We start from the raw sequence: 27,762 nt of genomic DNA on the forward strand, positions 1-27,762 counted from the left end.
CGCTTGCATTCAAATGCATTTGTAATTAAAAGGTGTCCACTTAAGAATAATGGCTTGGGTGTAATGCAATTTCAGTTCCAATTTATCCTTGGAGTGACAAGACAAGTCATACATTTGCAGATTGCAAAGAATGGGGGGGGGGGGGGCTTGTATGCAAGCAGATTGACATGAATGAACACTCCACCTCCCTGCCTCAAATTCTTCCGCAATCTCATTCGTTTCTATTTCAGGTCTGCGGCATTTTGAAATGCCAGGCCACAGTTCGCGAAATGCACGTATACATTTTTTCATTTTCAAACTTTATTAAAAGAGGCCCCGGACTTAACTGTGACACTGAATCAACCCTTCAGTGGCCTTTCCGTTTTATGTCCGCCTTCACGCTTCTGCCTGGCATTGGCTGCCTGCAGCAGACGTCCCGCACCCCCAGCCCCCTCCCAACTCACCTTCAGGAAGGTATCCAAGGACCCGTTCTCCATGTATTCAGTAATTATCATCACTGGCTTACCTGCAAGGACAAGAGTTTCGCCTCAGTATGCAAGACGAGTCACCGGAAGACAATGAGTAAAACGACAGACGACAGCTCTGCGCTCTGTTCCAGAAGAACCGCTGCGCCAGCGTATTGGAATCGCTTCCAATTGACGCAGTGTGCTTGAGAGACACGACGAAAAAGCAGCAGAGAGAAGAACGCGGTCCCCCGTCGCCCTCCGACTGGTCTCTGTTATTCATCAATCCGCAGGCCTTAATCCAAGCTTTCAGTAAGTGTCAACCGATAATTCGAGTAAGCAATCCGGAGAGAGAGGGAACGTCCCTGTCCAGAAATGCCATGAATGTTAATGAGTTCTTGATGGATGGGTGAGGGTGGGGGGGGTTGGTCATGAGGTGTTCGGTGATAGATTGACTCAGAAGGGAGGTGGAGGCAGTGTGTGTGTTTTTCAGTGCGTGTGAGGGAAAGCGAGAGTGCGTGTGCATTATTGCGCATGTGTGGTGTGCGTTGTGAGCGTTTGTGAACTGTGCGGTTCACAACCTGTGGAGTGTACACTTGTGCATGTACGTGTACGTGTGCGTGTGCATGCATGTGTGAGAGAGGTGGCGGGGTGGGGGGGGGCGCGTTAAAACCATCTGGCGAGAACCCCATTCGCCTCATCACGGCGTGTCATCTGCAGCCGACACTCACACCTGCGCTTCACGACGCGATTACGGTCGCCCCCGGCACCCTCGGCCGCGAACGCGCGCTGTCAATCACCGTGCTCTCCCCGCTCAGCGGGCTGTGGTGCTAATCCCCTGATTATCACCCCCCCCACCCCCACTCAGGGAAACAGCCTGTCCCCTGTCTGGCCTCCCGCCATCACCGCGAAGGAACGCAGACCAACCCAGCACTGCAGCCCAACACCGCAGCTCACAGCTTCTACGTACTGGACCCAGTCAAAGGAGAGATGGGCTCACTGACGTACTGTAATACACTGGCTTGCTCTGTTTGCTAAATTATTAGCATCATCTGAGCAGGACTGAGCAGTGTTTATGGCGGCGAATAACCGGTGATGTATTCGCCTTACGGCCAACCATAATGTTAGTCTTGTCCAATAAAAGGCAGCAAATCTCATAACCTTGAAGATATTAGACTGTGTGACGCTGCCTGGGGACGTGACTGACTTTGAGGGAAAAGATCAGAACCGCGGTGTGTTAAGAGGCAGGGGTGGGAGGGAGACCCTGCCACCTGTCCCGTCTGCAGGCCAGATGAAAGTGGGCTCGGCCTCCTTCCAGAGGAGGAAACGGTGGAATGACTGAACATGGGCTGCAGCGAGCTGGCCCTCTTGCAGCTTCCCTACCGCTGCGTGCCGTACTGAGCTAGACAATGGCCGGGTCACAGGCAGCCACGGTTAGGCATGAGCCGCTGAGACAGCTGAGCTTGCGCCGGCCGTTCTGCGGAGTGGGAGGGGTGGGATTAGCAGAGGGAATGGCCAGAGTCGTGCCAACGGTTAGTGGGTCAGCTAACCAGAACCACGGGAAGGGGAAAACGTGTGGGGGCGAGGGGGGCAGTTGAAACGCGAGGCAAAGCAGAAAGGGGGGGGGGGGGGGCATATAGCTGGTGTTTATAATGGAGCGAGGTGGGGTAGAACACCGCGTTCTGTTGCGTGACTCGAGAGCTCTTTTTCCCTCTGTCAGGAACACTAAATATCCCCAGAGGTAACGAGGCTGGAATCAATCTGTCAGTCCTGCCGCCTCTCTCCTACGTCCTCACTTCCACCAAAGAGGGAGAAAGAAAAGGAGGGAGAAAGAAAAGGAGGGAGAAAGAAAATGTGAACTGAGATAGAAACAGATGGAGAGATGAGAGAGGAAAAGAGAGAGAGAGATTTATACAGGTGTGCCAAGAGCATAGACAGTTGGGGAGGGTGGGAGGAGGGGGTGGAATTTAACAGCTAAATTTTACACTGAGTACTATGTCTTCGGTCCAGGACTCCTAAATAAAGACTGTGACAGTTATGATGAATTGGCCTCATTTTCCCCAATCTGAAGTCACTAATGTTGGGAAGTATACGGGAGGCGAGGGAGGGGGTGTGGGTCAATAACCATGAGAGAGACAGAGGGGCAGAGGGAGGGAGAAGGGGAGAGAGAGAGAGGTGAGAGGCAGAGAGAGAGGGTTAGAGAGAGAGTGAGAGAAAGAGAGAGAGAGAGAGAGAGAGAGAAAGAGAGGCACAAGAGCAGGAAACCAAGTCGCTGGGCTCTAAGACGTGAGACTGAGGCTGTCGTACACCACAAATGAAATCACCATACCTCTCAGTGATAAATGCCCTACCCACCACTGTCCCCTCCTCCTACCCCCAAATACACACAAAAAAATTCAATACAATTCTACTCTCATCCCGTAGACTAATGTGGTTGTCACTATGGCCTAGGAGAGGCAAAGCCAGGCGGGTAGAGAGAGGCCGGCAGCACGGACTGGCAGGAATGTACGCGTGTGGCCCGCTCCCGGCGCGTCTGCGCAAGCTCACAAGCAGGCTTTCACAAGGGTGGTTATATAGGAAAGGTCACCGCAGTGCCACCTGTCATCTGAAATCACCTCCTCTACCCACCACCACCTGCAACAATGTGTCAAATCAAACTCAGCCATCTCCGTCTGCTGGATCCTCTGACCCAGCCTCAATCCAATCCCAAACACACACACACACACACACACACACAAATACACACACACACACACACACACACACACACACACACAAATACACACAAATGCATAAACACACACAAATCACACACGCAACACACACACAGACACACACGGACAAGCAGACGCAGACACACACACAAGGACAAGCAAACACACACACGCACACACACACACAATCGTGCTGTGCTCATGCTGACAGGGTAAAAGGATGCCACAAATTACAATTTAATAACCAGGAAATAAATCTCATTTCTGAAGGAAATGCGCAAAGGCCGCGCGATAAGTTCATTATGTAAAATATTCATGAGCTATTTATCCAGGCCCCCAGGTTATCTAAGTGATAGATGCCCAAAACCAATATTCTCTACAATATTCGCCACAATCAACCAATTTAGCAGCAGCAGTGGGCAGAATCATTAAAACGGCCCTTTGAATAAAAAAGAGGCCATTGTACTGTCCACCAGTTGGCTTTGAGAGACTCAAGCTTTCACATTAAAACATATTATCACATGTTGCGGGCAAAAAAAATAACTGAATAAATCAGGGGAAAAAAATGTTTTTCTGAAACAGGAAGGTTTTTGCCCCTGGAAGCACTGTAATATACATAATTTTTTATACTAAATGATCAGCAAGCATCTGCAATGGATTGTGTTCTGAAATAATTTGCGTTTGCCTCATAATTTCAATTCATTTAAAAGATAGTATTGTAAGGTCTATGACGTCTATTGTTAGAAGATATGAAGGTATGAAGTCTGTTGTTAAGCTTAACTTACAATGGACAACCATATTGTACTGTAATATCTACCATACAAACTCTATTGCACTACCAGTGGATGAAAACAGTATTAATGGGCAAGTGACTCACTCCAGTTTCTCATTGTTAGAAAGAGACACAATGCAAGAATCCAGGGTCGTCAAACTAAAGTCCTGGAGAGCACCATGGTCTGCAAGTTTTTGTGGTGTCATTTTACTAGCAACTGATTTAGGCTCTGGAAACAAGGTGTGCAGACGCTTAAGCCAATCGATGAAGTGAACTCATCACTCACGTTCTGAAACACCGAAAAACCATCAGATACAGCAGACCTCCATGACACCATCGCTGTTGCCACAGCTAAATATTATATTAAGATTCCAGTCATTTCCAGTCAAAGGTTGACTTAAGGCTTTCTTTGCTTCAATGCTATGTAAAATGAGGCAAACCATTTGTAATTGGTAAATGAAAGCTTATTATTAGGCAACTCAAGATGCAGAAGAATGCATACTCCAGAATGACTGGTGTGAGCTTCTTTAGGAAGCAGTTACAGTACTGTGATGCTAACAGTGAATTATAAATGCACTGTGTGGAATTCTCTATCTTGACATTTTAATGTCAACAGTCAAGTTTACTCACTGCACAACTTACATAATTTGACAAAAGTTTGTTTCCCTCCGCTTCATTATTACATAATTATTATCCTATAAACCATATGTCCCCAATATAAAACTTAAACTGGTAAATTATTACAGCATTGCATTCCTTTATTTTTTAAATGTTGCATAAATCATGTTTCATGATATTGTTTTTAAACTTACATCTTCGATTATGTGATATTTCTTTTATTAATTGCTTAAAAAAAGAGGATTTTAAAGTTGGAGACTGCCAAACAGATTATTTCTAACAGTCAAGCTCAGGTGTTCCAAAACCTACAGTATCAACAAAGCGAAAAAAAAACATTTACCTAAAAATGTTGAGACTTTTAATGTGTTAGGACTAAGCGTTTTGCCCTTAGCCTTTTCAAGACGAAAAGCTGCAGCAGTCAAAGCAGTACATACATCACCTTCATGAAGTCGAACAAACTTTCCGTACATTTACTACTCCCCTTTCCATTGTTGCTGACAGGAAGAAAGCCAAATTGCAGACTTCTAGGCATCGCTACAGTGCAGAGAATGGAAGCTGGCAGAGACGGCTGATAAGTGTTATTGTTATCGAAGATTAGATAATCAGATAATACGCCAGTTAGCCACACAAAGGGAAGATAACAGAGATGATGACAGCTATGCATTTTTTTTTTAGATATGCGTTGTGATAAAGAATAAAAGACTATTCTCAGCTCATTCTTTTAGCTGCGTGGAGATTTGCATGACAAAAAACACCAATCACAGCAGTTCCTGTTTTCTCCTCTATTCTTCTAATGGAAGAATGGCATTTGAGGCTCTCGTACCATGTGCCTGTACCGTCCATTTTGTATGCACCAACGAGCCCACACGCGTGCACACACACACACACTCATGCACACACATTTTCTGTCATAGGCAGAAGCATCCTTTGTATGCTAGGAAAGGGGTGATATTTACAGCTCGGCCCCTAACGCAGGACCTAATTTACCCTGACCCTTCAGCCCCTGAAAAAAACAGGCTGTGACCTGTTTTTTGCTCTGCCCCTCCCGCAATTACATCTGATAATTACACACTGATCAAACCCTCCCTCTACACATGTGCACACATACAGTACAGACACAAATACACTCACTCTCTCAGACTCACGTTTCAGAACAGACACACGCATTTACTCCCATGTACACACTCACACACACAGGTACACACACACGCACTCTCACACACGCACGCCACACACACATGTACACACACACACGTGTGCACATGCACGTACACACGCTCTCATGCACACAGAAATACACATACACACACACACGTTTGTATTGCTATACTTGTGAGGACTTCCCATTGACTTACATACATTCCGTAACCTCTAACCTTAACCCTAACCCTAACCCCAACCATTATATGCCTAACCTTAAGCCTAATCTTAACCTAATTGTAACCCTAACCCTAACTCTAAAACAGCCTCTTGAACTTGTGGGGACCAACAAAAAGTCCCCACGTTGCATAGTTTTCCTCATCTTTATATTCTTGTGGGGACATTTGGTTCTCACAAAGATAGTAAAACATGCCCACCACACACACACATATACACACACTCTCACACACACAGAAACACACACACACACACACACACACACACACTCACACACACATAGAAACCCACACTTTACTGCTCCCCTTTCCATTGTAGCTGACACACCACATACACACACACACACACATCCAGCACTATCACATTGGGTCACCCTCTGTCCAGTGACCCTGGGTACGGATCGCTGACTCGCGGTCAGCAGTTCTACCCACGGATCAGTGATCACAACTGTCAGGTTCTGGTCTCATCGTCAATGAGCCCCTCTTCCGAGAGTCAGCAGAGACCACAGTGCAAACCAAAGAGCCACTTCTGTGTTCAGTTTTTAATGGTGTCTGTGTGTACATTTTAAAATTTGAATTCATCTTTCATAATGAACGCAATTAAAACCCATATTTGCATAGAGTACATTAAAATACCACTTTTGTGGGAAGAGAATTTAATAACGGAGCCAGGAAATTATGCAACAATTCGCTCTCTTGATATGAAGCAAACTGTCGCTGTTCTCTGGTAGGTGAGAGTAATATAAACTGTTTAAACAAAAGTGTACAAAAGGCCAAAATTAGCATTTCACATTAGAGAGGAGGAAAGAGAAATGTTGAGGGAATGAATGTTTTGTTAATATGCGTGATGCTGAATATTCATGAATCTAAACACATCCAATTAACTGTCTGAATTATTAATATTCATAGACCTATAAATATGCATGGTCCTTTTGTTGCAGGATAGGTGCTACACTAATCAGACTGTCACTTTGCTCATTCTTGATAGCGTTAACAGACAAGGGTCTCATGTCTCTTAAATAAAGGCTGTTGCATGTCTTCCTTTTGAAGTGTTTCTTAAGGAGAAGCTGTGTTTGACAAAGTTCACCAGGGTCCTGTGTTCCTCGTTGATGGGAAGGAACCCATTTTGAAGGAGGAGTGCACTGAATATTCACATAGTAAAATGTTTGGTGCTAAAATTACTCTTAATGAGTACATATGGTCTCTATTGCACTCAGAGTTGAATTAACACTGGACATGTTACAGTGTAAGTCACACAGCTGCCATTCAGCTCTGACACACGTAAATACTTCCACTTCCTGTAATTTCAGCTGATTGAAAAAGAACATTTAAGCATGGTGATGTCTGTCTACAATCTGAAACCAGACATTCTGAAACCAAGTATTTCCTCAAGCGAATTTCAAAAATGTGAATCTGTGAATATATTTTCCGCATAAGGGTACAGCTGGACCAGGTGTGGTGCACTTTAATTACTAAAGTGCACCACATAAGGCTAAGGGATAGACCAGGTCCAAGTGGAGCTCATAATCGCAACTGCACAGGCCCTCTCTTGCATTAATTTGGCTCTGTTCACACCCGCTAATCATTCTTATTAAACGCCACTCTGTGTAAACACAGACAAACACAAACAAGCAGGTAAACAAACAACAGACGTCGTCAACATTGGCGCCTGTGTGCTGCGGCACCCTTTATCAGATGGTAGCTCCTGTCTGATCCTTATTAACAAGGGACCTTTAATTCAAAACAAGCGCAGGAGTGAACAGGGACAAATGTGCATGTTAATTAGCTGTTTCAGCAATGAGAGCTAGCTCCTGAGGAAAAACTAACTGGTCATGGGTGTCCATCAGGTGGACATTTTGATTAAGGTGTAGCATGGGTAGAGAGACTAATTTTTTAGGGAATCATACATGGAATTACTGGGGTGTATATGAAATGTGTGTGTGTTTTTGTTTGTGTGTCGGTGTGTCTGTGTGTGAGTGTGTGTGTGTGAGAGAGAGAGAGCGTGAGTGATGTGTGTATGTTTGTGTGTGTGCCTGTGTGTGTATTAGCGTGCATGCATGCGTGAGTGTGTGTGTGTATGTGTGTGCATGTGAGACAGAGAGAGAGAGACTGAGTGTGTGTGATTTGGGTGTATGTATGCTTGCATACATTTGTGGGAGGGGCTCTTCGGGCTAACACACAGGATGGTAACAGAAAGCAGGCAAGGCGGGGTAGGGGGTCCACTCACATCTGGTGACCACGCCCTCCAGGCGGATGATGTTGGGGTGGTCGAACTGGCCCATGATGCTGGCCTCGCTCAGGAAGTCCCGCCTCTGCTGTTCTGAGTAGCCCGCCTTCAGGCTCTTGATGGCCACGTAGATCTCGCGCTTGCTGGGCAGTTTCAGGCGCCCGCTGCATACCTCCCCGAACTCACCTGTGTGCAAGCAGAGCGCTCACCGTCATCTACATTCTCCGGAAACAGAGCTCCAGAACTCACCAGCCCTCAGACTCACCCAGGAGGGAGCATGGCTCCCTAATTCCACTCCAGATCCGGTGAGTTTTTCTGCGCTCTGTTAAATACCGTGGGGCAAAGGACCCGGGATGGAGACCAACCTGCTTTACTCATACCAGCGTAACATTGGTTACACTTTATATTAATCACAAAAAAAATATTTTAAGTGAAATGTCCAAACATCAAAAAGAAAACTTGCATGCCACTGCAAGTCTGAGAAAAAGTCCATTAGAAAGAGGTCAAGAAGATGAGCTAGCCAAAAGTCTTTTGTTATTTTATTCAAGCATTGTGCAAATAAAAAGGGCCCAGGAGGGAGAGACGAAAGGGAGAGCAGGCACAGCACCTGTTACTTGCATTAGAGAGCATATCATAGAGTACAGAGCACAACTTGCTATGATCTCTTAAGGAGTTAAAAAGGTAACTACATAGAAAAAGATCAATAGAGCGTGTTCTGTGGCTAGTTGGATCAGGATATAAGCTTGCAGACCTTGTATATCTTCAGAACTTGGACAGAATAGCTCTCTATTAACATGCAATATAATTGCACTTTTATTACCCACTATTTACAAGTGTAATTACATAGCAGTCACATAGCAGCCACAATGCAATAGAGTTACACGAACCTCGATGTTCTGACTTTTTACTTTTGCAGTGTCATCCATGAACAATTCAGGACTTTTTTTATAATAGGATCAGTAGGGAAAACCCCAAAGGCTAGACAGTGCCTCTGCACTGTGCGGTAAACAAAAGGAGATTCTGTTGAGGGCAACCAATCAATCAGATTTAATGTAGCATGCTCTATAAAGGAAGTAAACAGAGTTGGAAAAAGAGCAATCACTCAACGACGCAATTCTACCTTCAAGCTATGCTGTTTTTGAAGACAAAGTGATTTCCTGACCATTTGCCTGACATTATTACGACTTGCACCGAATATGAAGGTGCAAAAAATATGTAATGCACAATAAAATATTAAAGCGAGAGGCGACCTGCCAATGCGTTCCCTCTGCTATTCTCCATTCCTCGCTTAAAGCTCCCTGGATTGCATGACTTACTGCAGTGCAGCTGGCAGCAAATCCTAGCCCGTTATATTTGGGAACAGAATGCAGCAACACAGACCAGAATCCCTTTGTTTCATAGATGCACCAAACTCACACGCAAAGAAACAAAAGGACCCAACCTGCAAACGTGATGCGATTCTGCTTCTCACATGCTGTGCATGTATCGCACAGGAATGAAGACTAATGTTTCACTCAGATCCTTTTTAAAAGAGCTGATGAACAGATTTATTGACAGACACTGAGAGAGACATTCTCTGTCTCCAATGATTCTTGCGGTGTTGGAAAGCCTTACCCTGGATCACAGTAACGGGCCTTTTGTCTGAACAGCAGAGAGCCGCGAATGACACGTGGCTCCATTTCTGTCATCTTTCCATCTGAGTTAATGAAGCTCAGGCAAGAGAACTTCCATCATTTCTTAAAGGTCGATATTGATATTTGCACGTGTGCGTGTGTTTATATGCATGTGCACATTCGTGTTTGTGTGCGTGTGTGGGTGGGAGTGGGTGGGTCTGTGTGTGTGTGTGTTCATGTGCACGTGCACATTTGTGTGTGTGTGTGGATGGGTGTGGGTGGGTGTGAGTGTGTGTGTTCGTTCATGCACGTTGTAGTAATCCATGAGCTTCTCTTCAATTGATGAGATTGCCCATTTTAAAACAAAGGTAATTGTAATTGTGTTCTGGTCGATTTGTGTTAATAGTCACATGACACTGGGCACCCACTCACCTGCGCCTATCACTCGCTCGATGCGGATGCTGGAGACGTCGATCTCCTTGGCGAAATCGCGGATGGCTTGATTGGGGTCCTCGTACGTGTGGGGGTGAATGTATGTCCTGCTCCCCGGGAGGTTGACTGCAGGAGGGCGATTAAGAAGTCGATGCCGAGAATGAGATGATAATGGCGCTCTACAGCAATGCTTTCCCCATTCATTAGCGTGGCTTCTATTAACTCCATAAATGTTCAGTAACATTTCCAACATCATCAAGAGTCATCTTAGGCAGGTAGATGAGAGCCCTGCTCCGCAGAAAATCTGCAATTGGCAATGAGATCACCAATTATGACCATTATTGCTTCCCGTGGTTCACATTTAGAGCAAAACTACGGCTTCCCAGCCGACAGGAAATGTTGCGAGAACTTTGGGGAACGTTTCGATTAGATTGGAATTTGGCTGTGAAATAACTGTAATCATGAGATTTCTCACACACACTTAGAGCACATTTGTTGTTCTAAACAAGTCACAAAAAATGGTTCAGGCATACGAAATTTATGGAAGCATCGCATGATAATTTCCGAACAACTATACTAAAATTACATCTTTGTTTAACATTTAGCCATTCTGGCTAAAATAACATGAATGACCATGCACAATTAAAGCACTTTTAATAACAGAACTGAATAATTGTCACAGTTGCAGTGTTCTGCAGTCATAATACTACATACAATAAAACATGTGTTAATGTGTTTCTTGATGCATGGACAGATTCATTTATTCATATACATTGCTTTGTAAGTTGTTTAAGTTGCTCTGGATAAGAGTGTCGGCTATTCAGCTGGGTAGATGCTGCCTGCAGATCATTGTTCCCTCACTGATATTGTGACTTTTATGACACAAGAAGAACCATCCCTAGCTTGCCATCAATTGTCACTTCACACAGTGTATCGTTCTAGCCTTTTCTTTGGTCAACGGCTTTCAGTGTCCTTGGTAAATCACACACATTGGCTACATTCTTTATGGCATTAATGTACAGTATGTAAAGATTGTATTTTTTGAGAATGCAAGATGATTGAAATGCATGTTTTGCTAGTAGATTGTCAGCTTAACATGCAATGTTTTATAGACAGCTGACATAAAAAAGCAATGTCCCAATGAGATTCATTCTTATATTGGGTTGATTATTGGCTTTTAACACATAAAATTATTTGTAGCTATTATATGATAAAACATAAAATAAGGATTTAACATGAAAGCAAATTCAAAACACACTAATTTTCATTTGACAAATATGTAACGTTACATATTTGTCAAATGAAAATTAGTGTGTTTTGAATTTGCTTTCAAAGTTACAAACATTACAGAATCAAAATTCTGAATTCTTCTGAATTCTGAATTCATCTGAAAGTCTGAATGACCCCATTCACATTTAGGGGTTGGCATCTGTGAGGTCCTACTGTATTATGCACTGTACATGAGTAAGAGTGAGAAGAGTGGTGCCCCCTACCTCTTCCATGCTGAAATTGCATCTTTTCTTCGTCAGGGTCCTGCTTTGCTTTTATGTACCCACAGTGTCTGAAACAGAGACAGCTTTGTGTCACATAACCATCAGTCACGGGTGTACACACACACACACACAAGCACACGCACACACACACACACACACACACACAGAAGCCACGTGCACACATGGGGGAATATAATGTTCATTTTTGCTATTGTGCGCATTTGACATCTTTAAGGGGAGACAGCTGAGGGCCACACAAACGTCAATATTTCCGTGTATTGACCTCACATGGCACCCACGCGCAGTCTTTACCCTGCTGCTCCATGGGCCAGTGAACCATGTCCTCTGGCCTCGTAGCCTGAGGGCGAGGAGCCGGCTTCTCCTTTCACAACAAAGCTAATTGCATTTCAGGGGCCCCCGCAGATTTGGCATTAAACATACAGCCCCTGTCGATTCCTGAGGCCTGCCTTCTTACCCAATCCTGCTGAAAAACCGCCAAAATAAAAGGAGAGCCACATTTCCCCTTTTCCTTTTGGAACAGTTTTTTCTTTCATCCGCTGTGACTCGAGCCCCTTTCAGAGGTGTAAATCACCAATAGTCACCAGGTCTCTTCAAAGACCTAAACACAAGTGAATTACAGCTTCAAATATAAGCCACATATAAGTGATGTATGAGTATTATAGCGCGGCAAGAAAATGGCACCTTTTATGACACCTGGTCTTTCGCCTTTGAAAAGATATCCATTTTCTTTCTGTCGCAGAAGAAAAAGATTGCAGAGTTGGAGGGTTTTGATCTTCAAATCTCATATTACTCCCATATTTTGCAGTACAGTTTGTACACAGCTTAACCTTCCTTTCAGATGTTTAATTTGTTGTAAAAATAAAAAATAAAGAAATAAATAAAAGCAAAATAAAATCTAACTTTTAGTGTCAAACTGTGCCCTAAATTCCAGAAGTACTGGATCAGAAGTTCAGATTACATCACCATACTAAGCAGACTCTCAGAGTTGGAACTAATGGTGAAATTGCAACTCTTCAGACACCCCCCTGCACTCACCAGATAATTCACCGGGTTGGACTTTTGAATGTTTAAAATGAATCATTGTTAAGTTGTAACTCTGTGGTATAACCCTGGCTCCATAACAGCCCTGTCTCCCTCATCCCAACATCCTCCCACATCCACCCACGATTGGTTTACTTCGAAGTTCAGGGTTTCCACACAAATAGCATTGATTGATGTGAATATTAAGTGTGTATATACCATTTTCAAGAATTCTTTTTTATCACCACAATTCTGAAATTCATGCGATATCAGGCTGTGGAGGACAAATACTTTCTGAGCTGCATTACTTTCAAAATACATTGTGTCCACAAGGACACATAGAGTTTGCAGATTGTGTTGCTTCGGATAAAAGCGTCTGCCAAATAAAATGTAATGTAATATAATTGCAAATGTTCTACCATCAAGACTCAGGAGTTGCAGTGACAAGTAGTAAAATTAGTTAATAAAAATAGAACAAACACAGATTATATACATTTATATTCTTTTCACATTTGGCAAATTTCGATTAAAACATTTTCAAGGACCGTGGAAGCCCTAAGCAGCAGGGGTGGCAGCGTACTATAATGCTGAGTGCACAGGCAGGTAATGAGGGGGTTGTGTGTGGGAGTCAATTTACTGGTGGGTACCCTTCAGCAAGGTACTTCACATGAATTACTTTGGGGAAAACATCCAGCTGTATAAAAATCCAAAACTACAGGGACAGTCATGGCAAACTGATTGTTTTCCAAAATCATATTTGTATTTCAAATCAAACAATGACTATGAGGCAAAATTCAGAATGTCTACATTTATTTCACAGCTTTTGTTTAACATATACTGAGCAATATTACAACAATTACAATATTACAAGTCAACTCTGCCTATATCAAGTTAGCATAGGTATTCGCAAATTGAATGACTTCCATGGCCAATATTACATTGCATACCCCTTATAATTTATGACTGTGTTGTGTCTGCGACTCATGGTCATCACTTGGTTCATGATGTGATCCTTTGATAAGTTCTGCCAAGGTTTTACCACTGATCTTTCAGTTGCTGTGTGTTTACTGGGGATTTGGACTTGTGAAAAACATGTTCAGTGAGGACTGGGCCACATCAAACAGTTCCACCATTTCTATCTGACAAGCTCCTTGGTTAATTTTGCTTTATGGTTTAAGTTTAAGTTGTCTTGCTGCACGATCAGCTTCCATTCAATGAGTTCGGTGGACTATACGTTTCTGTACACGTCAGCTGCCATTTTGTTGCTGCCAGCACTGCTTACAGGCCCAAGTCATCAAACTGTCTCCACCCTGTTTGACAGATGAATCAGTATGCTGAGAGGTCCAGAGAATTCCCTGTCTTTCTCCACACTTTCACCTTTCCATCTCTCTGGTACGGTTCATCTTTGTCTCACCTGCCTTGCTTTCAAAAGTCACCAGGCTCATCTTTGCATTTTTTTTCAAGTTCCAATCTTGCCTTTCTGCTCTTTGTGCTGATTTTTACATCTGGAAGTGTATTCTCTGTAATTTATCTCTCTCAGCCTACGATATTTTCACCCCATATGTATGGAGATCATTAGCAATTACTCGAGCTGACAGTTTAGGATTTTTTTTCACAGGTCTTATAATCAGCCTGTCATCATTTTCTCATGTCTTCTGCTGACAGCCTGATCGCTGATGATTCCACCAGTAGTTAGCTTCATATTTAGGACATTCCATACTGTTGACTTTTTAACAGACACATATTCCATACTGTTGACTTTTTAATGCGTGAGCTAACCACGGATAGCCTACCTAGCTCACTGGCAAGCTATGCTAGCTAAGCATATTCGTTTTGCTGAGAAACATAAATTGAAGATAACTGAACATAATTTTATTATTAATGTCATACATATAACGTGATTACATGACACAGTACAGTCACGGATGGAAATTAAACTCCGTAAACATTTGATAATATATTTTAAAACATAACGGCAGACAGTCAGCTAGCCTCGAGTTCTTTCTGCAATCGTTCATTCAGGTTGATGGGCTTTTCCCATACGGTCTATGGCTTTTCCGCACCGGACTGTCAATCACATTGTAAAAATCACAGAACCGCTTAACTCTATGGTTTTGGCTCCAAATTGACAACATGGCCGCGCCCGCCATTGAGCTTCAAAACGTGTTTTAGAGACCCACGGAGAGTCAATGGGTGACGTCACAGTAGCTCTGTCCATATTTTTTACAGTCTCTGGATATAACCCATGCCTGGACACTCAAAGCTTTCATTTAATTAATAGAGTAATATGGTAAACCCAATGTTCAATTTGCCACAGCTGACAAGTCATTCATCCCAGTCATTGAGATAGGGGGAGTTCACTCATTGAATGGCACTCTTGTAATGTAGTTCAACGTCTATTTAAAAAAGCACATGAAATAAATATAGACGTTTGAATGTCACCTCATAGACACAGTTTGATTTGAAATACAAATGTGATTAGAACAAGGGAAATGCACAAATACAAACTTATGTTATAAAAAGAAAAAAGGGCATGGTACTATAGGAAAATCTGCTTAATGGCTTAATGTATTTTTGAATATTAAGCCGTGATTCCCTCCCTGTACTGCTGAACAGGATGTGGGACTTAATGGGTGGCACTTTATTTCACAGTGAGTAGTGTTAGTGTTTAACACAGGGCAATGTATAAAAGTGACACTCGGCCCTGTGAAGGCCTGACCAGGCTTTCTGATATGCCTTTCAGGAACACCCCACTCATCTCCACCCCCACCCCACCCCCACCCGTCTCCACCTCCACCCCCATACCCTGCTCCCCAGCACCACATAATGCTCCCCTCAGATCAGATATTGCATTTTAAAATTTAATGTTCACTTAAGAATGGCATGAAGATGTAAGCCAAAAATATATATTAAGAAATCAATTTCCCCCCATCTCCAGGTACTAATATCCCATATTACCTTTTTTCCCTCCTCCACCACATTCCATCTGCAATATTTTGTAATATAAGCCAGAATTATTGATGGCCGCTATATCGTACGGCAGGAGGGAGTGCAATGCATAACCTCCCCTTTATTATAATCAAGGAGCAGTACAGCAATTTGGATTGTAATTGCCTCTGAAAGACTTCAGAGGGTACGACATTAAAATGCATTTAGCATGTGGCATCAGACCGTACGGCCCGTCACAGGCCGCGGCGCAGGCCTGCAGCCCAGGGGCCCGTGATCAGGAACACAGCGATGGGCATAAAGCGCGAGGGGAGGCGTGATTCCCCCCGGGTCATGGCAACCGCTCAGCCCTCCGGGCGACGCGCAAGCCCGTCTCAAGCGCTCTGAATTTTAACGACGGTCCCCGGTTTGCCGCAATAACGCGATCCTTATTTCATCTGCCCGTTGCTAACTGCATCTGAACGCCGCGCAAAACATTTCTAATTGCCTGGAATGACAAGCCCGGTTTCAATTCTCCGTCGTCAGGGTTCGAGGAACAAGGATGGGGATGGGGGTGTGGGGGCCGCAGGAGTACGGAGGGGGAATGGTGAGGTCGGGGTGCGGGAGGAGGGGGGGGGTTTGGCTTAGGAAATATGATATTCATGATTTTTATAATCCCCCAGTTCATTTTTTTACACAGTTGAACAGGCGAAATCATGGCCTTTTAACTAGGCCGACCAGGGAATAGCACTCATTTACTCATTTGAGGGGGGCAGGGGATCAAATGGCAGACGCTAGGATAGGTGTTCCCAGGGTGTTTCTTTGATTGGTGGAGGGCGTGTCCCAGGAGTAGAGGGGCCCCACCTGTTTATCAGCGCCCCCTCCCTCCCAACCATGTCCCGAGGCCAGCGTGCAATCTGTGATCATTTGCCCCCTGCCAGGCCTCGAGCATGTCCCATTAAGCATAACACGTTGCCACGGGGACAGAGGCGGGGGGCGGAGGTGGTGTTGGGGGAGGTTTGGCTGATTAGAGCATGTGGTAATCAGGCAGCATGAATCGCACTTCCCTCCGACCCGACCCCCGCATTCTCCCAGGACCCCCGAGCCCCGGGCGCAAGCCCCGCCCCCGCACCTGCCGCCCCCGTTCCGCGCAGCTCCTCTGCGCGCTGATGAAACACTTCCCCCCCGTCGCTGCGGGGAGTACGCCAGCCAGACCGTGGGGGTGTGGAACACTTACCCCCTCTCCTGGGGGTGAGGGGGTGACAGTTTACTGTCTGCCTCACTCTCTTCTTACAAGTGGTGAGTAAGGGAGTGGGGGGGAGGGGGGTGGGTATGTAAATAGTAATTAACCCTATACAGGATTCTGCTGATACGCCCGTGGTTCGACGTTCCATCATTAATTTTGTTTAAGAAAGCCAAACGCTTTGATTTGCGGATTCGGAAAACGGTGTGCAGGAACACGCGCGCGCACGTGCGCATACTAGCTCACAAAGCACGCATAAACTGCAGAAACCCTCTGCCACCGTCCTTCAAAAGGGCGCCGCAGGAGGAAGCCGTGCGTCTAAATGGCTTTCCTGCAGCGTGACAGCGACGCGACAGCACTTACACATGATCAAGGGAACGCCAGGCGAACACCGCCGGCTATTCAGGCCATTGTCAGGCCACGGCGGTGGCGCAAATCAAACCGAAAAAGCCTCCGTTCCGCCTCACGTTCCGAAAATTCTATCTGCAAATTACCCTTCATCATCCACGATCAAAGCCACAACAGGCATACATCACCCGCACCCTCACCCCCCCCCCCCCCACCCCTTCTTTTTAATGAGTACGCCACCTTTGAAAAAAACATGACGTGCGGTACGGCTAACGGCAAGGCAGAGCGTCCAATTAAAATGTCTGAAAACAGCATCCACGGCAGCACCAGTTCGCAATTATTAAGCCAATACCACTGAACAAAAGACCCGATCAAAGGAAAATCCACGCATTATGTACATTGTTCACCTACCGATGGAACACAATGACTGTAGCTACCACTTTGCTACAAAGCATCAGGCCAATAAAGTCACCTTGATCTCTGAAAAATATTTTTCAGGATCAAACAGGATGAAATCAAAGTGCTACTAGAAACGCATGATTGGGCCACCAATTTCTGAGGTTCTTAAGGCCTCAAACTCCCAGCGTCCCCAGGGCCCCAGGGTGTAATATGCTTGAGTCTGGTGAGACCAGGGCCCTGAATATGGGCTAGGTGTTTCCTGACAATGACAGCCACACAACTCTTTTATTATCTTCCTAGCTAAATAGGTACCCTCCTCCAGAGCAACTTCAATAGCTCGCATTTTATCAACATCTTGACGTTCTCTGAACTAATTCAGGTCAAGCACCTTTCCTGAAGTCGCGACTGCAGCTCTCCAAGGAGCTCCCAGCCGCGAGGTCCGTTTCACGCTCAGTCACCGGCCACGCGGGCTGTTTCTCTATTTTGCGCCTCGCCTCTTATTATTTCATTGAAAAAGTAATAATGAAGACCGAATGAAGAGCAGGCCGCTCCCGCGAGGGTTTTCTCTTTGTAGAAGCCGGCGCTGCAGAACCGAGATTAAAGCCGAGCCTCTCGCGCCTTTAATGCGTTCTCTCGGTGCCAGTAATGGACCGTTCAGCGGGGATCCTCTCCCCTCTCCGCGTGGATTTTCCACATCCCAGCTCCCGACACTTCACTTCTCCCCCGAGGACAAGTCCCAGTTACACTCCTCTCAAGAGTGTTTTCTCTTTCAGTTTTTTAAGAATCTGCATATCTGCTTCACTTTTTTTTAAATGAGGAGACTGACCCCCCTGCTCCCCTCAGCCTTTTCCCCCTACAATTGTTACCTCCTCTCTCTCGATCTCTCTCTAAATTCAAAATGCGTAATTGGTGTGACATATTTCATTATACGTGTTGTCAAAGCTTTACAAAACACATGACAATGTACATAAAGTACAGCGTAATGTCAATTATAAACAAATGAACAGAAATACATGCAAATACATGAACTTAAAACTAATATTAATAAAACAACAAATGACAATTTGTTATATCTTATGAACACATAAGGGTCACAACTGTCCCTCAGGCTGTGACAGGTAGCTACATATTGCGCAGCCACTTTCTCTCTCTTTTGCTTTTCTCCACTCCTCTTTTCCCCCACTATTCTACATCTCACTTCCACACACCTCTCTGTCTCTCCTCATCCCCCCTCTCTGTATATTTTATTCTCATCTCATCCCTTCCTTTCTGTCTCTCTTCTCTACACCTCCTTTTCTCTGTTGTCCTTCAGCCACCCCCCCCCCCCCCCCCATATTCTACACACCTGTCTCGGCCTCACCTCATCACTTCTCCATTTGTCTTTTATATCTTTTTTCTTCTACATCTTCCTTCTATGTTATTCTCCCTCCCTCCCTCCCTCCAACACCCTTGTTCATCCTTGTTCCTCTGTGTAAATCAGCTCTCAGAGCCTGCACTCTTTACGTGGAGAGAGGGAAGTTGGTTGTGCTGACGCAGAGTTTTCGGGGCTCCCCGTGTCCCCCCTCGCGCGGCTCCTCTCAGCACGTCCCGCCTGCGCGCCGACGGCATTAAAATGAGCCGGCCCTTCGGCTACAGAGAGAGCCGCGCTCCCGGCCAAAGAGCTGACTCAGGCGCCTCCCGTCGCCTACCCTCCCCGTCAACCGGAGGAGCCTTCCTCTCAAAGGCCTTCTCTTCCTCGCGGTTAGGGATCCGCGCCAGGAGAGGATACAGGGACGGCTTGAAAGCCAACGTAAATTTCGACCTCGACAACGCAACGCTATAGCCGTCACAAAAATGATGGACCGCACTGAAAATCAAGCGCAATAAATATCTGGTCTGCCAAACTTAGCATGCTTAAACACTTAAACATATTCTTTTTTTAAATTTGGAAAATATATAGCAAAGCCAAACGTCAACGGTGTGACCCCGGGCCACGTGTCCGTGGAGCATCACTAAAACATCGCCCAAGATGAGCGGCGTATTGTACATGACACAGGAGTCCTGCTGTTATCGGATTGATGACAGCGCTCCTAGCTGGAGAGCTCAGACTGGTACAGAAGACGTTCTCGTGAGCGAAGGGGGCGGGAGAGTGCTTTGGGAGGGGAGCGCTTTTGCAAGCTGCAGGGTCAAACCCGCGCGGCCGGACCTCCTGCCTGTGCGACATTTGTCTCCGTTTTAATGTACGCTGAGCACATGCTTTTGCCAGCAGTCCTTTTCCGATTTCAATTACGGATAACGCAAGTAGTCCATTTCCTATGATCACTCCTGGGAACCCCTCTGATATTGAGTTCCTATGGCCCAGCATGTTTTTGCAGCTACGTATCAACTCCCTGCTCGACGATTTATGTGTCAAATACCTGTTTTTGTTATTTTTTTGCCAAAATTCCTCATCTAGTGTCATTTTAGGTTTCAATATTTCTTAACACATTTTGATTGGCCAACAGGGCCTTTTTCTTAGCTTCACACTCCCAAAACCAAGTCTTGGCCGGTGAAAATTTAAGTATCGGATACTTGGGAAATGGTGTATTCAGTAAGACTTGGCACTATGATCTTTAACGACCTATTCTGAAAACCTTTTCCTTTACAACCTCTGCGAATGGGTGTTTACCTTTAAAATAGTAGACGCCACTCTCTCTTTTCTCTGTTTTATAGCCAATAGCAAAATAGCCTAGCGAGACCATGTCTTGTTCCAAAAGGAACAATAATAAAATAAATCAGTTAATGTCAATAACGTCAAGGAATCCCCCATAACCTTTATTAATATCATTCAAGTATGTTTTCTTTTAAGCCTCTGTAATGACTGAATTAACTGCATGTGAAAGACACCTGTATGTCATGAAGCAGCTGTTATTTTCCTCTGCGCCAAAGCGTTTGAGAAGACTCTCTAGGGCTGGCAGTGCTCACAGTCCCTTTCACAAGCTCTTCTGTCCTTTTTTCTCCCAGCCAGACTGCTGAGGCCTGGGAATTACATCTGCCAAGAGACTAAAACAACACTGAAAAAAATGCTTCAATGGCCTAAAATTTTTAACTTCAATTTGTTACACCTATTTTATATATTTTTTAGGTTTTCTTATACATTTTTTGGTTTGTTATAAATCATTTGAATGCACACAGGGAGCAGGGAAGTATACATATTAACTTAAGTATTGCAGCAATCTAGTGGCCTTTCTTGTTCACACAACCAAGATTCCAGTATTTTACTGGATTGATAGCACTCACACATGATGGTGCCAGTAATCGCTGTCTGCAGAAGTGTCTGTCAAATACTCCTTAAGATCTAATGATGGGATTAAATAACCAAGATGTACACAGTATGTACAGTCCTGGCATGAGTCTGTTTCATATTGCAAAGAGTTTTCCACATACCACCAGAACACAGCACAAAAAACCAATAAACACAATTATCTTTAGCTGTCAACAGTAGAAGTGAAGTCATATTATCATCCCTATTAAAACAAAATACAAAATGATACACAACATGGCCACCAGACATCCAACATGTCATCCAAAATTATGGGCATTTATATGGAATTGGTCCACCCTTTGCTGCTATAACAACCTCCATTCTTCTGGGAAGGCTTTATACTATATGTTGGAATATTACTGCAGGGATTTGCTTCCATTCAGCCAGAAGAACCTTAGTGAGGTCAGGCACTGATCGGGCAATTAGGCGTGGTTTGCAGCTGGCTTTCCAATTGATCCCAAAGGTGTTGGATGGGGTTGAGGTCAGGGCTCCATGCAGAGCAGTCAATTTCTTCCATCCTGTTCTCGACATTTCATTTCTATATGGAATGTGCCGTGTGCTTGTGGGCATCATGCTGAAACAGGAAAGGTTCTCCCCCAAACTGCTGAGGAAGCACAGAATCGTTTAGAATGAGACTGTATGCTGTAGCATTAAGATTGCCTTCACTGGAACTAAGGGGCCTAGCCCGAGACCAAGGGGTGTCCAGATACTTTGGATAGTATAGTTTAACAGCATCCCTTGCCAAACACAAGCCAAAGTGATGTATAATAGCATCCCTAAATGGTGTCCACAGCTACATAATTTCAAACTTAATCAATTATTGTCAGAGGTTGTTGATTAATATCCACTTTAAAAGTATGTAAAGCATACCATCTTAATTAACACTAACTGCATACAGAATCCATAACTATCCTGAACCAAGAATTACTAAGATCCATTAAAGAAATTACAACCATCATACTCCTTTTAATTTTTAACCCCAGGAAGAGTAGTTTTTTAAATGTTACAAAGACAGTATTCCAGAACACTGCTGCTTTCAATGACCAGTAGTGATTGTTAAATCAGGATTAAAATGTTTCATTCAGTTAAGAGCATTCTAATCACATATTTGTAATCTCACACCTTAAAGGGTTAAGATTCTTCATTGGTTAAGCACTGCATTTGCATCCAATTGAACGCAAGCTGCACCATTTCTTGGCACATATTTTTACTTTGTTGTTGTCTTCTGTAGAAATTCAATGACAGAAATGAAGTTTAAAATGCCTCTGGAAAACATTCTATAAAAAACACAGCAGAGGGAGGATATCTGGAAACATCAACGCTCTTGCGTTGCAGGTAAAATTTCTCCAGGTCACGTATCTAAAGCAGCAGGAGTAAAAAAAGCATTTTCCTTGTGGGTGGGTAAGGATGAGTGGGAAGGAGTGTCAATATAAGACCTACAAAGCCTCCACGAGTAACCTGCTTTACGCTCTGATGCCACACACGAGTTTCTGGCTCACCCGCTAAAAGGGGGTCTGCCTAGAAAACTCAAGCGCTCCATGAAAGAAAAATCAAACCGCTGTGATGTTCAGACACATCGCCAGCTCATGTTTCTGCGTGCGGAACGAGGAGGTAGGGCAGACTACAGCGATCTTCGGTATGAATTCATTACTGAAGTAAGAGCTTTGCTAATGGTTTTTTGACACTGCACAAAATAAGAAGTCAGAAAGCATGAACCATTGACTCCGAGAAAGAGGCGCTCAACAAGAAGAGTCAAATGCTACCTGGAAGTCATAAGAGCATATACAGTAACAAGGCCTGAAGAACAATACGAGACCTAGAAAAAGGACTACATCACAGACAAATCCAAGTCATGTGTAGAGACAAGTGTAAAAATAATTGCAAAAACTATTTCAGGCTTGTGGATTTTAACTAAATGTAGTTGGGAAGACAAGTGGCAAGTAAGTGATACAGAGTCAAGCTAGTGTGTTATTAAAATAAAGTGTTTTGTAACTCCAATAGAAATGGCAACTAAACCGGCACCAATTCAGATGTGAAACAATGAACACCAAGTGTTAAAAAACACCTTCTCAGTTGATTGAATATCACTGGGGCTTGGAATGAGTGTCGGAGAGAAAAGATATGTAGCTTGCGCTTCCTCTTCCTATCCGCTTGTGATGTTCCCGCCCCTCGCTCAATCTGACTGGTTGACAGAAATCAAAGTGCCATTGTGCGAGCTGTGCTTATCAAACAAAGTTGACATTTTCTCCATTGCCAAAGTAGGTACAGCGGCAGGAGCCTAGCCTTTTTAAAAAAGCAGAGGTCACGCTTGGGGCCAGGATCACTCTTAGCTCATCCTTTCAATAGGAAACAATTCAAATATAAAGCCATTGCCATTTAACAGTTGCTCGGTGGACATGCCCCCCATAATGCTTATTTAGCATATTTTCACTTGATTTTACTGAGACGTGCTCATGCCTCATGTTCTGAACATGCTGTGTCAGGATCAGAGAACAGCCATTCTACAAAACAGAGCGATGATTTAATAATCAAATAAAATTTCCTACAGCAGAGTGGGGCTACATGTACACAGCTGTGTGGAAGTCAACATTTAGTTTCTTCTTCACAATTTTTTTTTTTCCCCAAATAACTTCCCCCAAATAGGGTACACTAAGACATAATTTTAAAACATCATTTTGATTTTATTATTTTCAATATCGTTAATTATACTATGGCTAAACATCATACATGCATCTCCCACAATATGAAACACTGAAACGCATTAAATACTAGTTAAAAAGTGGTTAATTATTCCAAGGTAATGCATGTTGGGACATACACACACTTTCAGTCGTGTGAATTTCTGCGGGTAGCTTCAAATTTTAGCTCCCATACCAAAATTAGCATTTAAAAACTGGCGATTAAAAGCTATTTTGAGTGCATCTAAACTTTTAATTTCAAAGCAAACACCTTTCTAACACCATTTTCACTTGCCAGTCTCAAAATTTTGTGTTTCAGAGTTAGAGTTAAGATTGTTGTTGCACTTTGAAGCACACAAAGTAGTAGAAGAAAGTACAGTAGTAGGGAGGAATAAAATGAGGATCCAAGATACTGCATATATCTGCTTATAGCTCATTCCACCACTAGGAGGTTATAACTAAGAGCAAGTCATCCCCATTGGGAGGAGACTGCCAACCAACCAGAGGCTATCATGACTTTCTATTGAGATTATATTGGTTTTGTCATTTTATAGTGCTGCTGGTTTTTTAATGAATAGCACTTTTTTTGAAATGACTTGGTGGTTTTCATAGAATCCAGGGGGAACTGAACAGCTGTGACACAGTGACACTTCTTGTAGAGAGCAAACAGTGATTTAAAAAATATCAGAAGAGTTGTGCTATTGGACTGTCTCCCTGCATTCGACAACAGGACCGGAGGACTGCCTGCTTTAATCAGTAAGAGTGGTTCAGATTATCATTAATTATCAATGGCAGACGCTCCAATTTATCTGCTTAGCAGGTGCCTTTACATGGTGGGCCTTTACAAATTACACTTGTTTTCCGCTCTCTATCTCACAGGCATTTATTAAACTAAAGCCATTTAGGCAAAGCACCTAGTTCAAGGGTAAAGGTTTGCTTGAAGAGACGCTTGGGAAGGATGCGTGACTGCAGCATCTTTGTGCGTACAGCGCACTACAAGGACGTACTCGATCTATGTTCATAGGTGGCTTCACTCCGCATTTCACTGCTAAATAAATAATGTACAAATGCTATTTCTAATTGATCAAAAGAACTGGGGGTGGAGGGCAGTAACTAAACGAGTAGAACTTCTAAACTTTTCATGGTACTTTTCATCGTGCCTCCTGTGGGTTAGACGTTCCCCGGCTCCCGCGCTGTTAGCACGTTAGCATGATGTGGCTCAGTCCCGTGCCCTTACAAACAGGCTTACTGCAGTGCAGGCGATTATTGGCCAGGACACTGATTATGCTGTGGATTAAACACACAGTGATAAATCCACACTGTTTCCCGCTGAGGGGTGGGTAAAAACACTGGGTTTAGATTCATTATAGTAATTGAAGTGGCTGGAGACATGGGAGTGAGGGGGGTTGGATAACGCTGCTCTCCCTTGCCAGTTTTATCACCCCAATCCAATACACCAGCCTGCATTCAATTAGCGGGGAGCTTTACACCGACACCTCCTGGCTCCGTAGTACACAGCTGGCCCGAGAGGAAATAAAAGCGTAATTTGCTGGACAAACACGAGCAGCTCATTCAGTTTCAGTGAAGGGACATCTCATAGCGGATGTCACTCCGGTTACGGTTCTACAATAGCAATACTAAAGTCCACAAAAAAAATCCAACGGTCAGTTCATTATTGAACAAAAGCGCCGGCATGTTCTTGGATGGCCAGGCCAGCCTGTACCGTTCACAAAACATTTTGTCCTGGTCCAAATATTCTGTATGGGCACATTAAACGACTAGGGACAGCAGTGTTCTGGCAGTACTTTTATTCAATTGTTTTTTTTTTGCTTTAGTACGTGGCTTCTGTGTGCTTGTGCAAGCGCATGTGTGTGTGCATGTGTGCGTGAGCGCATATGTGTGATTTTTTTTTGCAGACTAATGACTGGTACGGCATCTGGCTCCTGTAGGAGAGAAACAGCTCTGTCACATCTGAAGTGCTGTGTTTTTAGAAAGTACAGGTAATGCACACACTTAATTAAACACAAAAAAAAATCCATTAACTGGTTTAAATTCCCCCTGCCCACACTACCTTTTGTGGCTGAGCCATGGCTTGTTGTTGAGTGAGAGGTTTACTCCATACAAAGCCATTACAGGCCAGAACCTCCAAATGCCCTTAATACCCACTTCTCGTGTAAAGAGCTGGAACATTAATATCATTAGTGCGATTATACCACAGTGCTTCATATTCAAATTTGTGCCAGCCAAGACAAGCTCAGGCATCAGGCACAGAAGCTGTTCTGGCAGTGCTTAACAAATAACCACAACTATGTACCAATTACAGATGTAACTGTGAGTGTTTATGTGTGTGCATGTGCATGTATGAGCGTGGCGTGTGTGTGTGTGCGTGTGTGAGTACGTGTGTGTGTGTACCCGTGTGTGCACATGCGTGTGTGTTTATGTTTGTGTGTGTAGTGTTTTATTGTTTAGCCACAGAATAAATTTAACAGAGCACTCAAAAAACCTGGTAGGTGCTCAGTCCCTTCTTCATAGCAAGTCTATGAATAATTGTAGAGCCTACATTTGAGAAAGTTATGTAACCTAAACACTGCATCATGGTTATTAACAGGTGACTGTATTAACAATGACAGAATAAAATGACTCGAGACAACTGTCTCCCTGTTTTCATTAGAGGGCTTACCCAACTAACGGTGAAACATTCACCAAATGCTTCTGCGATGTTGTAGGTGTCCCCTCAAGCAGAAAGCTCTTTTGATACCCCAAACCTTTGTACACAGAGCATCTGCGACGTTTTGTTTCTTTAATATTCTGCCAAACAACAAGCACCCGGAGGCTACGCGTTTTGGCCAGCCATCGCTCTCACATTTGTGATTACACTCAGCGCCTGCAACATTCTGTCGCTAATTCACGACTGCAACCATTTCCACTGCAACCGTCATTAACTTTTAAAAGTGGCCCACGGCCTTGAACAGATGTGCCAGAATCAAGATTTAAAAAGTTTTTTTACATTTTTTTTATGTTCCCTCCCCATTCCTTCAGCACTGGGAGACTCTAACCTGCATTGCTAGCGACTACAAAGACAAGGTGGTTATAAGAGCTAGTAAGAAATTTCTCATGCATGTAAACAAACAAATTTCCAAAAGTGTTGTGAAAAAATCTTTTGCTTATTGAGGAAAACATAAACCTAACTAGAAAACAAAATAATTTAAACGTAATATCTGTACCAAATATATAAATATAACAATGTGTTTGTAGCTACAAACGTATGGTAAAAAATACTAAAAATGGTGCTCCGGTAGAACTCCCATCCAAGGCTCTGGAAGCACACACTGTCATGCCGTTTTTCACCACTGGAGCAGACACACATCAGAATGGGAATAAAGAATTTATGCCAGAAATATAAAAACATGTGAACATACAAAAAAACCCACTATGAATCCTGTATTCAATTGTTTGTCCTTAACCTTGACTCACAAATAAAAAAATGTGAAGTTTTGTTTTTGTGTTTTTCTAATCAATTTTCAACTTAGTGGTATTACCTTTGGGGACAGTTTGGTCAAATTTTCCAAACTATGTTTGAGAAGAAAAACAAATTTAAGTTTTTTCAAAGTCACAATGACAAATATTGATTGAATGCAGGCCACTATCTCAAACATTGCAGCCTGAGTTTCTCGACAATTAAACCACCCGCGGAGGCATCTCCCCTGCATTAAAACATAGAACAATCGATGGAAAATCAAAATGTAGTCCATTGCTTACTAATGGAATACCGTGAATCTCACAGAATAAAATATCCCTCATTGCCACCATTTGCCAGTGAGATTTTCTTTTTTGTTTTCTGGATACTGAGAGAAAACATTTCAACTGTAAGTAATGACAGACGAGTGGCTGGGCATACTTCCAGAAGCAAAGTTGGTAAAATGACTTAATTGGTGCCTGTCGGACTGCCTGGTACTTTTTCAGTCACGCAAATGATCCACGGCTAATCGGCGATGAAAAGACACCTGTGTCGTGTAGGCCGCAGCGGCATTTGGCAGCCTTGTTAAAATATTCCAAGGAGATAACCAAGTTTGAACCAAATCATTAACAAAGAACTGTCACATTTTAATTGCTTCCCGAGGAAACAGGCGTCTATGCGGAGGGGGAAAAAAAAAAGA

At 43.7% G+C, this 27,762-nt stretch overlaps 1 protein-coding gene across 1 annotated transcript in view; it reads right to left on the minus strand.

The window, feature by feature from the left end:
* LOC135253317 (ephrin type-A receptor 3) overlaps window positions 1–27,762 on the minus strand; it is a 134,778-nt gene that overhangs the window by 19,349 nt on the left and 87,667 nt on the right. The window contains exons 9-12 of the mRNA XM_064332443.1: window positions 11,689–11,756; window positions 10,196–10,321; window positions 8,151–8,336; window positions 444–505 (exon numbers count right to left, since the gene is read on the minus strand). Of these exons, the coding sequence (XP_064188513.1) occupies window positions 444–505; window positions 8,151–8,336; window positions 10,196–10,321; window positions 11,689–11,756 (442 nt within the window). The remainder of the gene's footprint in view (window positions 1–443; window positions 506–8,150; window positions 8,337–10,195; window positions 10,322–11,688; window positions 11,757–27,762) is intronic.

The sequence above is a fragment of the Anguilla rostrata genome, chromosome 4 (assembly GCF_018555375.3).
Source record: "Anguilla rostrata isolate EN2019 chromosome 4, ASM1855537v3, whole genome shotgun sequence".
NCBI classification, from domain to species: domain Eukaryota; kingdom Metazoa; phylum Chordata; class Actinopteri; order Anguilliformes; family Anguillidae; genus Anguilla; species Anguilla rostrata.